General features: G+C 41.3%; 1 protein-coding gene across 4 annotated transcripts in view; it reads left to right on the top strand.

Moving 5' to 3' along the window:
• The window catches only part of LOC307029854 (C-myc promoter-binding protein-like), a 69,113-nt gene that overhangs the window by 18,144 nt on the left and 38,789 nt on the right, over nucleotides 1–12,180 (top strand). For all 4 annotated transcript variants that reach the window (XM_079665940.1, XM_079665942.1, XM_079665941.1 and 1 more), the window contains exons 3-10: nucleotides 812–1,058; nucleotides 3,558–3,627; nucleotides 6,120–6,289; nucleotides 8,875–9,167; nucleotides 10,744–10,810; nucleotides 11,010–11,068; nucleotides 11,481–11,625; nucleotides 11,949–12,124. In XM_079665940.1, coding sequence (XP_079522066.1) covers nucleotides 812–1,058; nucleotides 3,558–3,627; nucleotides 6,120–6,289; nucleotides 8,875–9,167; nucleotides 10,744–10,810; nucleotides 11,010–11,068; nucleotides 11,481–11,625; nucleotides 11,949–12,124 — 1,227 coding nt within the window. The remainder of the gene's footprint in view (nucleotides 1–811; nucleotides 1,059–3,557; nucleotides 3,628–6,119; nucleotides 6,290–8,874; nucleotides 9,168–10,743; nucleotides 10,811–11,009; nucleotides 11,069–11,480; nucleotides 11,626–11,948; nucleotides 12,125–12,180) is intronic.

The raw sequence follows: 12,180 nt of genomic DNA, 5'->3' as shown, positions 1-12,180 counted from the left end.
GAGCCTGCTCGCGCTCACGGGAGCCTGCTCGCGCTCACGGGAGCCTGCTCGCGCTCCGCAGCAAACAGCTGTTTGCTTTTCACCCAACAATGACAACCGCCTCACGAAACGCTATGTTGTAGCGTTAATAAACGAGACAATTTAACAAAATTGCAAGTCAAAATACCACAGGACAATTTTTTTGTTTAAAGCAGTATTTTTAGTGGAGCGGGCAGTGGAAAGTTATGCTGGCCCGGGGATTTAAATAGTGCTTCTGGACCAGTGGGCCATTAATAATGTCGAGCCCTGTTTTACCAGCTGATTTTATAATAACGAGTTACAGAGTCACAAAAATGCCTCCTTTTTAAAAGACTGACTGTAAAATCCGAATGCGCAGTCCATATTTCTTGTCATTTTCCCTTCAGTGCACTCATCTGTCAAAAACTTGCTTTCAGCTCTCATGTTGTTGTGTTATTGATTTCACAAGTGGCCCTGGGCTTGAAGTTGAGGAGACATCTTTGCACTGAGCTTTCCACTTTATAAACCCATCGATCGCTCTCTGTTTTTTCATGAATTGCATCAATTCTGCTTTGCAGTTTATGAGATGCAAAGCAGACATTAAGCTTAATCAACTCCTTCCTGTCAGCCACTGAAAACTGGGATAAACGCCCAACGTCGAACTTAAACTGGAAGCTGCGCCTAATTGGCTCAATGAGCTCACGACTGCATAATGTGCTGATTAACTCTCCATGGTAATCAAACTAATAAAGACTCAGTGATGTGGAGTTTTGTTGGCTCACTGCCGTGCTGTGCCCCCCCCCCCCCCCTTCAGCGTGCTGTACGAGTGGAAGGAGCGCCTGAAGCCGGGCTGCCAGCTGATCCAGACCACGCCCTCCGGTCGCCCCGCCAACATCAGCGGAAACTCCTCCCAGCGCATCTACGTCACCTACCGCCGGGCCCCTGAGAGCCAGCCACACAGCGCGCTGGCCCTCACCGACATCTGCATCATTGTGCCGAGCAAGGGGGAGACGCCCCCCCACACCTTCTGCAAGGTGGAGAAGAACCTCAACAGCAGCATGGTGAGAAGCAAAACTGTTACAACAACACTTTTTACTTTTTATTTGGAGAGGTGTCCATTTTTAGTGTCTGAAATGAAGTAAGGATACAGAAACATTAAATATAGTTATACGTAGTGTGTGTGGTTTGCATACATAATCTTAATTTGACTGGATTGGAGTCTCCCTTATTTCTGTAGTGTGAAAGCTATAGAGCGCCAGTTTACTTAGAAGCTCAACCAACATGTAAGAAGTACAAGATGACATGGAGACTTTTTGCAATAACCATGAGTAAGCCAGACAAATACTGGCAGATTCAGCTCTATACCATGGCGATTTAAAATGGTGGGGTCATGTTGGCAAGTCGCAGTGCTTATCTGAGTCTTTTGTCATGAAACATATTGAGCTGTTGTGAAGGTAAGAGAAATGAGAAATGCACGATTTGGGTAAATAATCTAATTGCGATTTTTCTGACAGATATTGCGATTCGATTTGCGATATTATTTTTTAAGCGACCCAACAGAAGTTTATTGTAAAATGCGGCCATATCTCCAGCTAGGAAGGTCGTATCAACGTGCTCCCGTCTCTAGCACCCCCGCAGCCCGAGCTACGACTGAAAGAAGTAAACTTACATGAGACTTCCGTTGGGTTGCTTCAAGGTCAAGCTTCAGTTTAAGATTCACCCTGTAATAGATAACATGTGATGGAGCATCACTAACCTGACTCAGATGGTTTGTTTCACCAGACCATCTAGGAACGCTCCATTGGAAGCCATTTGGAAAAGTATTTCAAAAATACTTGATTGGATCAATCTGTCTATCACCTTCTATCATGGGCCACTTCTGATTGGTTAACAATGGCTGGTACATGTGGTGCACAGCACTTCTGATTGGTGTGGATGAGTGACACACAAAAGGAAAAAAAAAGTCGCAGGCTTTGCGATTTGATTATCGCATCATTTCAAATCGCGATTTCGGTTTAAAATCGATTAATCGTTCAGCCTATCATCACCCACAATTTACTCTCAGACAAATATATCTTGGTATTTATAAAATTGTTGCAGTGACAGCTTTGTCTACATTTGGTATTTTACAACGTCCTTTGAAAAATGATATGCGTTTCTGTGGCTTTACATGTGTCTGAAAACCACTGCATGCAGCTAGTCAGTGTGCCAGAGAATGCTTAGTATACAGAGACGTGTGCTGCATGCAGGAGAAGTCAAGGATCCTACAATAAAAACGGTATTTAGCTTCACATTTTTCATTCTGACTAATGTGGGAGCTTTGAAGATCATTTTAATATTTCAGCACAGTCCTCAGTGCTTGCTTCATGTCCTGCCCCGGGTTGTTAAAGATTTATGGCAAGTTTGGGTTGCCGTAGAGCATCTTCCCCTCGCAGTGAATAATTGTTACAAACAAGATGTTTATCAGATGTCTCATCACTTCTCTCTACATGCTAATAGCTCAATGAGTGAAGCCTGTGAGTTTAGTTGGGCTTCTGGTTTCAATGTTTAAGGTGCCGGCGGGGTAATAAAAGTATTTTACAGTTTATAGATAATTACACTGACTGGCTTTATGGGGTGTTTAATTGGATTATAAATGATAATAGACTGTTTTCGTGGACTAAGGGCTTTACTATTAACCTCTATTTTGCACACTGTCCTTCCCACACACACATAGTATGCCCAGTTCAGAGGAACGGTTGCGAAAAGACCAAACCGCTTAGAAATGCTGCAGCGAAACATTTCAGCGGTGTGATTTTAAAAGCATCTCCTGCTTCTCAAGTTGCCACAGGCTGCATTTAAAACGTAAGGCACATCACGGTTTAAACTGCCAATCATTTAGTAGCTAGTGAAGTCAGTTAATAAACTTTAAAACACTTTAGAAAGAGAAAGGACACGATCAGTTCATGAAATGGTGTTGTGATAATTAGTGATTTCTCTTATTAGAGATGACACCAACTCTTTGACGTAACAAACATACGTTTTCTTTAAGATGCGCAAGGCTCAAGATTTCATGAATCTGCTGCTTAAACATTATATTTTGAATACATTTAGTTTTCGAAACCCTGGTAAGGGACAATAAGCAAACATGCACTTTGTGAAATTAATGTTTGTTTGTTTTTATGCTCATGTTGATTTTGATGGATAATACTGTTTGCATTGGGTTTCAATTCTCTAACTATTTTTAGAAAGTAGAAAATCAGTCTTAACTCACTTCTTGTTAGTTGTAAAAAGTTAGTTGTGGAAATTGCACGATTTACCACATGTTTTGCATTTTAAAGCGGCTTTACATACAAATCAACCTAAATGATCCTTTCAAAACATCCAACTGACATTGTTGTGTGTAGTTTCATCATATCAAGATTAATTCCATTTTTGTCTCATAGAAACTAGACAATGGCTTCAAATTTGATTCAACTTGGCACTATTATTATCCTCTTGTTACTGAATGGCCCTAAAGTGGCGTGTGTCCTTCATCACAAACACCACGCTAACTGTTTCTGTTGCTCTCTTGTTTTCAGTGGGGCTCCTCTGTCTACCTGTGTTATAAGAAGTCTGTGGCCAAAACCAACACAATAGCCTACAAAGCAGGTAAGCCCTCCTAATCCTATAACTACCACTGCACGCAGATCCAAATACCAATGTACAATACAAAATATCAGATAACCATGTTGTGTGCAAAAAACGTAATCTTCCTTTAGTCCCACTTATTCTGCCTGTATGACCATTGGATAGTCGTACATGTGTTTTTTGTTGGATTAGAAGAAATGTGGACAAGTTGTTCTAAAAAATAAGCTGATTTTGAAACAATAACTATTTATTGCATTGACACTTATGAAATATATTTGTTGCAGCTGTTGTACAAACGTCTCTAAAGTCTTCTACAGAGTGAACTGGCTGCATGAGGACATTCTGATTCAGCTGGGCTCGCAAGTTTGGGCTTGTTGAAGCATGTTAATGCCTCTGCACACCAATATTCTTCTCATATAATTAAGTTCAAGGTGTGCCCTAAATGTAATGGTATTATGAGGCTTATTTCACATTAAATCCATTTGACTTTTCAATGCCAAACACAGCTGACAGAATATTGTCAGTGTGTGATAACACTGTTGGCTCTGTGTGACTGTGTTTGGCTCGGGCTCAGATTGGCTGGCTGAGGTTTTGTTGTACATATCTTGAAAAATGCAACAGACTGTGAACAGAGCGATCCTATCTGTTTCTCACTTTGCATGAGTCAGCTCACACAAATTACGTTTATTTTCCACACTTGAGGCCAGAAAGAATTATGCAGGCATCAAGGTTTTGAGTAAACAAAATAATGTTGCAACAGTTTGAGCCAGAACTGAGCAAAATAAATGTTGGTTTGTTGGGGGATACGTGGAAATATTGTAAAGTGTGCACATTCCTATCCATCCCCACCCGCACCAATCACCGGACTTGGGGGGACAGAGCCTTCTCCGTCGCTGCCCCCTCCCTCTGGAACTCACTCCCACAACCCATCAGAGACTGCACCGACCTCACCACCTTCAAAAAACTCACAAAAACTCACCTCTTCAATCTGGCTTTTAATGTGTGATTGTTTTTGTATTATTTGACTTTAACTTTAACTATATATTTATTTGTTGTTCCTTTCTTCTCTTTTCTTTTCTCTTCACTATTATCTGTAAGCGTCTTTGAGCACCTGTAAAAGCGCTAACAAATCAAATCTATCTTTTATTATTATTTAACCTTAGAGTAGTGCCTACACCAGAGTGTTTCCCTTTTCAAACTCAACATTTTAAAGTGTCTTTAATTATTTAACAGATACTTTTCCAAATCCACATGAGCCGCTCTTCACATTGGCATATATTAGATTCACCACACAAAACTTATTAAAAAAGGAGATATGTAACTTTTAAAGCTGGTTAGCCTGTTCTTCTTATTTATTTTCTCCAAAGCAGTGGTAAAAACCCCAGGAGCCAATGAAAGGAGTTGCATTTTCATCAAAACAACATTATGATTGTTGTGTTAACTGCACATACGAGGCCACATTGCCTTCTTTGAACACTCACAAGCCATGTCCCCTTTTGAAAGGGGCCATGCATTGCTTATTTCAGATAAAAGGCACCAGGCCTTTGTTTTAACCCCATAATATATTCTCTGTACTAGCTCAAAAAGCTGTTGATTACTGTATTGTTAAGCCAGGTCAAAACATTACTTGGTAAAACATTTTGCACAGTTTTTTGTCACAAGTGTTGTGCTTGTACAACTCTCCTTTTGTCAAAAATGTTCAATAATTAGCATGTAACTGGTAATGTTACTGCTCGGGGGTCGCTTATCACTAAACAAAATGACACTGCAGTAGACAAAGATAATGACCCGAGTCTCTGCATTAGCTTTTCCAAACTGTAATCTGATGAATATTGTACAAAGCATCATAGTTTTAGTTACTGACTCAGCAATTGGTGTCTATTTGTTCCCTCAGTGGGGCTATTAATGTAGCTGTGCACTTGCTGGTGTTTTCATGATGAATATTTGTGGCTACACTCTTAGTGAAGTGTTTAAAAATAAAGCCTAACAGTCCATCCTTACAACTTAAAGTGTGAATGTGTGCTTTAAAATGTGCACTAACAATCTTTCAACATTTATGAAATTAACTTTCTTATTAAATATGGTAGAGAACGGTTTGAATGTACGCAGTAAAACAATGTTCACAACACAAACTTTTTTTCTAATGTTTGTGTTTGTTAATGATGCTTGTAGAATCAATGAGCCAATGTTAGACAAAGCACAGAGTTAAGAACGTTCACAAATAAAATCTCTTCTTCATTGTTTCTCACTTGTGTCTGCTGACAGTGACTAATGACCCAAAGGCCTGATAACCGAGCAGTAATTGCTTGTTAGAAAGCCAGGAGTTTCTATTGAAACTCTGACTCAATAAAGTACATTATCAATGTGATTATGAAAGATGGAACTTGTTTTGTTTCTTTTTAAACTCTGTGGAAATTCAGCTGGCATCTAAATCAGCTCCTAATGGTGATCACAGGGGGAAGGTGCACTTTGCTGCTCTCTTAATTGAGTTCTCTGTTATTTTCCTTTCCCAGGTTTATTCAGCAGATATCCAGAGGAGGACTATGAGTCATTCCCTCTGCCAGAGTCTGTCCCTCTCTTCTGCCTTCCCATGGGGGCCACGATTGAGTGCTGGCCAGCAAACACCAAATACTCCCTCCCCGTGTTCTCCACCTTTGTCCTCACCGGATCCTCTGGAGAGAAGGTAAAGTAGATAAATGGATAAATACACACTTTTGTTCTACTTTCTTTCTCAGCCTGAAGAATACCAAGTATCTCAGTGGCAGTGTCGGACAATAAAGGCTGCGAGTGACTGCCAGTGCCAGTTAGGCCACATCAACAGAATTTAACTGCCATCTATACAGCTGGCATAACCACAGACCAACGCTCTACAGTGTGGCATGACAAAACCAAAATACACTGCATGCCCTAAGGGAAAGTGGGTCAGGCAGGCATGTTGACTCTGTCAGGTGGAAAAACTTCTAGTGTTTATTTTTGTAGGATAAGCCCATTTGTTAAAAAGAAACTCACAAATAATGTAACACATGTATAAACACTAACACACACCCAAGGCCAGAGACACTATGTTTTCACATTTACCTCCCATTCTCCTCGACTCGAGGACCGACTACAATTTCACAAAAATATCTAAAAGGGTGATTATGCTTCTGCACAGAAAAATGTTTTTGTGAATATACGCAGGACAGGTGGTAAAGGATTACGCACACATCTCAAAAATATCAACATGTGTAATGCCGGTCAGGTCCTTCAAACGCGCTGATGGTTAACCCAGCACTCTATGGGGAAGTTTTCCAATGTGATTTCCTCAACAGGTTGGCTGGCCGGCTGTTGTGATTGGTCAACTGCTTTGATATGTCCCGCCCCTTAGCCTATCACGTACAATTTGAAGCCAAGAGAGCTGTAAGTGTTACATTGTAGTGTCACTATTTCGCTAAAGTAAACAAAGGAGTCCAATCGAGTTACTTTGGTTTGTTTGCGACGTTCAGAAAATTCATTATTTTCAGATTTCTTCTATGTTTTTGTCCCACTAACCTGTGCATCCATAGGAGCTGGGAACATTTTGTAAACTGACTCACACAGGCCGCCAGCTGATAAGCTTTTTTGCCCACAGTTGGCAATCAGGGTATTGATGTTCAATAAAGGTTAAACAGAGGTGCACTGTGCTTACTTTATTTCTGTGCTCATCGATGTTTTCATCTGTTTAATACCTCATTCACACCAACGGTGTTTCAGGGCCGGTTCAGAGCTGGAGCTTGAAAAGCACCGGGTTTTCCTCTTCACACCGCAGCGGAGCAGCGTCTTAGCTCCGGAATCCGGTTCGTTTCGAGTACCAAAAAATTGTCCGGCCGGAGCAAAAGCACCGCATACGTCACGCTTACGTCGAGGCGGGGGCAGGGGCAGGGGCTATAGTATCAACTCCTGAACAACAACAAAAAGCCGGCGTTTTATCCAGTTTGTACACAATGATGGAGAAACTTAACAAGCAGCAGTGGTCCACTGAAGAGACCAGCTCCTACTGGGAATCTGGTCTTCCGAAGAGGTACAGAGGAAGCTGGAGCACAATCGGCCATTGTTGTTGTTGTTGTCGGTGTCAGCTGTGAGGGGTTTCCGCGCGGTTTGGCTTTATGAAGCAGGCACGCAAACGGTTACGTCATGACGCAAACGATGACGCAATGACGCAGCACCAGTCGGACTCTGGGCAGTGTGAAAAGAGCCGGAGCTAAACCGAAGAACCGGTTCTGAACCTGAAAAGCTCTAGCACGGAGCTTGAACCGGAGTTGCGTTGGTGTGAATGAGGTATTAGGCAGAAACACTGAGACTCTGAAACTCTTGTTAAGTTTCTCCATCGTTGTGTAGCAACTGGATAAAACGCCGGCTTTTTGTTGTTGTTCAGGAGTTGATGCTGTCTCTGCCCCCGCCTCGACGTAAGCGTGACGTATGTGGTGCTTTTGCTCTGGTCGGACAATTTTTTGGTGCTTGGAAGAAACCGGATTCCGGAGCTAAGAGGCTGCTCCGCTGCGGTGTGAACACGAAAACCCGGTGCTTTTCAAGCTCCAGCTCCGAACTTGCCCTGAAACACCGTTGGTGTGAATGAGGTATGGGAGGGCCGGGAATATTCAAAGGATGGGTAGAGGAGTCCTACTGTTTGCTCCTTTTTTTAATATTAGTTCATTTGATGGATGTAGCAGTGGCTAAAAGAATATTCTGGATTGTTCTCATTTCTTCAAAAGGCTGTTTAAGGTTCCAGACTTATTTTGAGAGTTGAAGTGAGAATAACAATTAGGTCAAAGTTAGTCATTTTGGTCTGTGTTTGTGTGTGGTGTGTGTTTATACATACATTACAGCTTTGATTAGCAGATTAATAAGCATATTGGCCACTATTTAGATGTATGTATAACTTTGTAACATTGAGACACAGCATGGCTTCACACTGCTTAACTATCACGCTTCTATTGGCTAGCGCTCAAACTGATTGTACGTGGGACATCTTTTAAGCGGTTGACCAATCAAAACAGAGCCGGCCAACTAACCAATCAGAGCAGACTGGGCTCTGGTTTCAGACAGAGGGTGAAAAGGTGCTGCAGCACAGACAGTATGAGAAAAATAAAAAGATTTTTGAACATTAAAGCATGTAAACATGTCACAGTAGAGGCATTACATTCACAAATTAAACCTGAATTGGAGCACAATAGGGTCCCTTTAAGTTGTACTCCATACGGTGATGTGATACGTGTGCAGATGCTGAGCTGTGTATCCGACATGTTTCAGGTGTACGGTGCCGCCATCCAGTTCTACGAGCCCTTCCCCCAGGTGTGTCTGACTGATGCCCAGCGCTCCCAGCTGGGTCTCCTGAGTCCAGATCCAGTACAACCAGCCTCCTCCAGCTGTACGGAGACATCCACCAGCACCACCAGCAGCCCGGCCAAAGCCCAATGCTCCGTCTACACCAACAAGTGCATCTGTCTGCTTTCCCACTGGCCCTTCTTCGACGCTTTCCGCAAGTTCCTCACATTCCTATATCGCTACTCCATCTCTTGCCCTCACGCCCTGCCCATCGAGAAGTAAGTTCTCTCTCTTATCTCTAGATTTGTATGCTTTTTTTCTTGCTAAAAGGGATTTTTACACGTTGTTCTTTATCAAGTTGCAAAGTGTGGGTGAAGTCACTAGTTTCAGATTAGTTTGTTCACATTCTCCATTTCAATTAGGCCTATAGATGTTTATTTAAAAGAAGTCTTTAATGTACTTTTCAACCTAGAGAAACGTCACTCTCCCAGATAATGTACAGTCATAAAAGGTTCATTTTCTAACCACTACTCAATAATGATTCATTGATTGTTTTAACCACCCGTTAGTGGTGTAGGACACATTTTAACCTACGTGATTTGATATTTCCTGCTGAAATGCACCTTGGGTGTTGTAGGTAACTTTAAACTCCATAACCGTGTCTTTTTTAATATTTTGTATATGATAGGGAGAGTTAAATTCAGCTTTTTATAACTTTGAGTCACGTAAAATGATCTTTAGGAAAAATGAATTAATCTTTCAATTCTGGAACCAATGGGGCCTAAAGTACCGGTAGCTCTTATCATTTCACAACTCTGTAATCTTTTCTGACAATATATCCTCTGTTTAGTGTTGAAAAATGTCTCTAAAGTCATATTCTGACAGGATTTAAATCAAAGATGAGCTCAGGTGATATTAAAAGCTCCCAACCCCTTCTAGAGAAATAAATCCAGTTTAAATGGAACTCACGACAGAAATGTTATTTACTCCTTGACAAAAGTGCATCATTCTTTAACAGCAAATTACCACACACTGTCAACCTTTCTAAATCAAAGGAGATATTATCAATATGTGATATGCAGAGGTACGGACAGCAAAGCCTTATGTTTAATGCTGATATGCTTCTATCTGTACACTAGGAAAATGTCTGTGCTTGCTAATAGTGTAACAATACACCAAATAGCTAAATAGGTCTTGAAAGCAAGTTGTTTGAGGTTGAATATTTACTTTACCACTTTGGTAAGGTGAATTAACAGAATATATTTTACTGCTGCTCGTAACTCTTAGGCTTCCCGACTTTAAGAGGTGCATTGTCTTATCATTCGAACATTAGCTGCCTGTAGCGGCCAGAATAATAATGAAATAAGACAGATAATTAACTTAAAATAACACTCCCGCTGAGGCAACATTTAGCGAATCTGACGCAGGGCAATGATCCAAATCCAGTCAGTAATCTCTGTTTGTGCATGATCCAATATCATTAACAAGAGAAAAATGAACATGTTTCCTATCTATTCCTTTCCTTAAGCCTTTCCTATGGCTTTCCTTGTGGCTTAAATCACCCTTTTAAAAAAACATTTGCCTACTAGTGCGCTACCCCCACCACCACCTGTCCCCAATATGTACAATTACACCAGGGTCCTAATCACCCAGTGCCCAAACATGCTCTCAAAATAAAAGCATAAAAACTCCTTTAACTCACTTAAATAACAACACTAAATAATAATACATTCACTTTAAACAGATACAACAAGTAAATACATGTTTAACTATTAATAATATAAAGCAATATATAGCTCCAACTCCGCCCATTTTTTTGCCTTACCTTGCCATTATTCTTTTTTTCCCGAACAGGCACATCTCTCATTTTATGCACAAAGTTCCCTTCCCTTCCTCTCAGAGGCCTCGCATCCTGGTGCAGGTACGTTTGGCTCGCAGGAGGCATGTATTGTTTGCTGCATATGGCGCATGTGATAAATAGCTATTAATCATTCTGCAGACAGTAGTGTTGTTTTCATACAGGGGGCCGATTCTTTCCTCCTTTATGGACGAATATTAAATGATTCAGTGCAGGCATATTTTGTTGGGTTGGTTTATCTCACTCTCCAGCTTTTCTGCAGCTTTCCCCTCATGACAGCCTGATGTTGAGCCAGCCAGTGTCTTCTCCCTTACCGCTCAGGTAAGAGCCGCTGCACACACGTGTCTTCTTGTTAGATGTTATAGAATGTTATAGAATAAAGCAATTTCTAACTGACTGTCACAAGGATGCACTGTATGAGCTGTATATGGATAAGCATAGTTCAGATCTTATATTGATTTGTAAGACTGTTAGTTGTTTGAAAAATGTTCAATCAGAAAGCGCAGGTAGATCTTATATATTGTATATTATATTGTCAATTTGTAGCTGCCCTCATACACTTTCATCCAATACCAATATTAGATTTCCAATTCAACAATATATTTTTTGTATTTTTCGACCCCATAATCTGTGTAATGGCCACAATGACTTAAAACAACCTGTAGTAGTTTCTCCTGGATGTATCTGGAACATTTTAATTACATTTTGTTTTGCACATTTGTGTTTGTCGTAGCGGTGGTCGATTTTCCACGCTGCTCCAGAACCTCGGACCAGAGAACGCCGTCACCCTGCTGGTGTTTGCCGTCACCGAACACAAGATCCTGGTGCACTCGTTACGCCCCGCTGTGCTGACCAGCGTCACCGAGGCTCTGGTGTCGGTAGGTTCCTCTCTTCAGCTTCAGACAGGGGGTCGTTTTCTATCCTCTCACCTTCTAGCGTTAAACTCTTAATGCAGCCATGCCCCTCATTACTTTTGTAAACTCCAGCTTTTATATTTTTAGTAACTGCTGCACTTTTTAATGTTTCTTATGTTTTTATAATCACGGACTTTGTCACTATCAGTTGGTAGCGGCTTAAGTCATACACTGTGTTTTGTGGTTATTGTCATCCTCAACCAATATATTTACATCATGTTATTTTCTCTGCCAACCTGAATGTTGAGATCTTTGAAATGAGCCCTTTTTTATTTTTCCATCCTCAGATGATCTTCCCGTTCCACTGGCAGTGCCCGTATATTCCTCTGTGCCCGCTGGCGCTGGCTGACGTATTAAGCGCCCCCTGTCCATTCATCGTAGGAGTGGACTCCCGCTACTTTGATCTTTATGACCCCCCACCAGACGTGAGCTGCGTGGATCTGGACACAAACACCATCTTCCAGTAAGCCTTGAATGCAAAACCTCCCATTGTTGCTGCTATATTATTTATGTGAAGGG

This window comes from Notothenia rossii, assembly GCF_949606895.1.
Source record: "Notothenia rossii genome assembly, chromosome: 2".
NCBI lineage: Eukaryota > Metazoa > Chordata > Actinopteri > Perciformes > Nototheniidae > Notothenia > Notothenia rossii.
The sequence above is the reverse complement of the archived record's forward strand: the minus strand, read 5'-3'. Positions and strand labels throughout refer to the sequence as shown.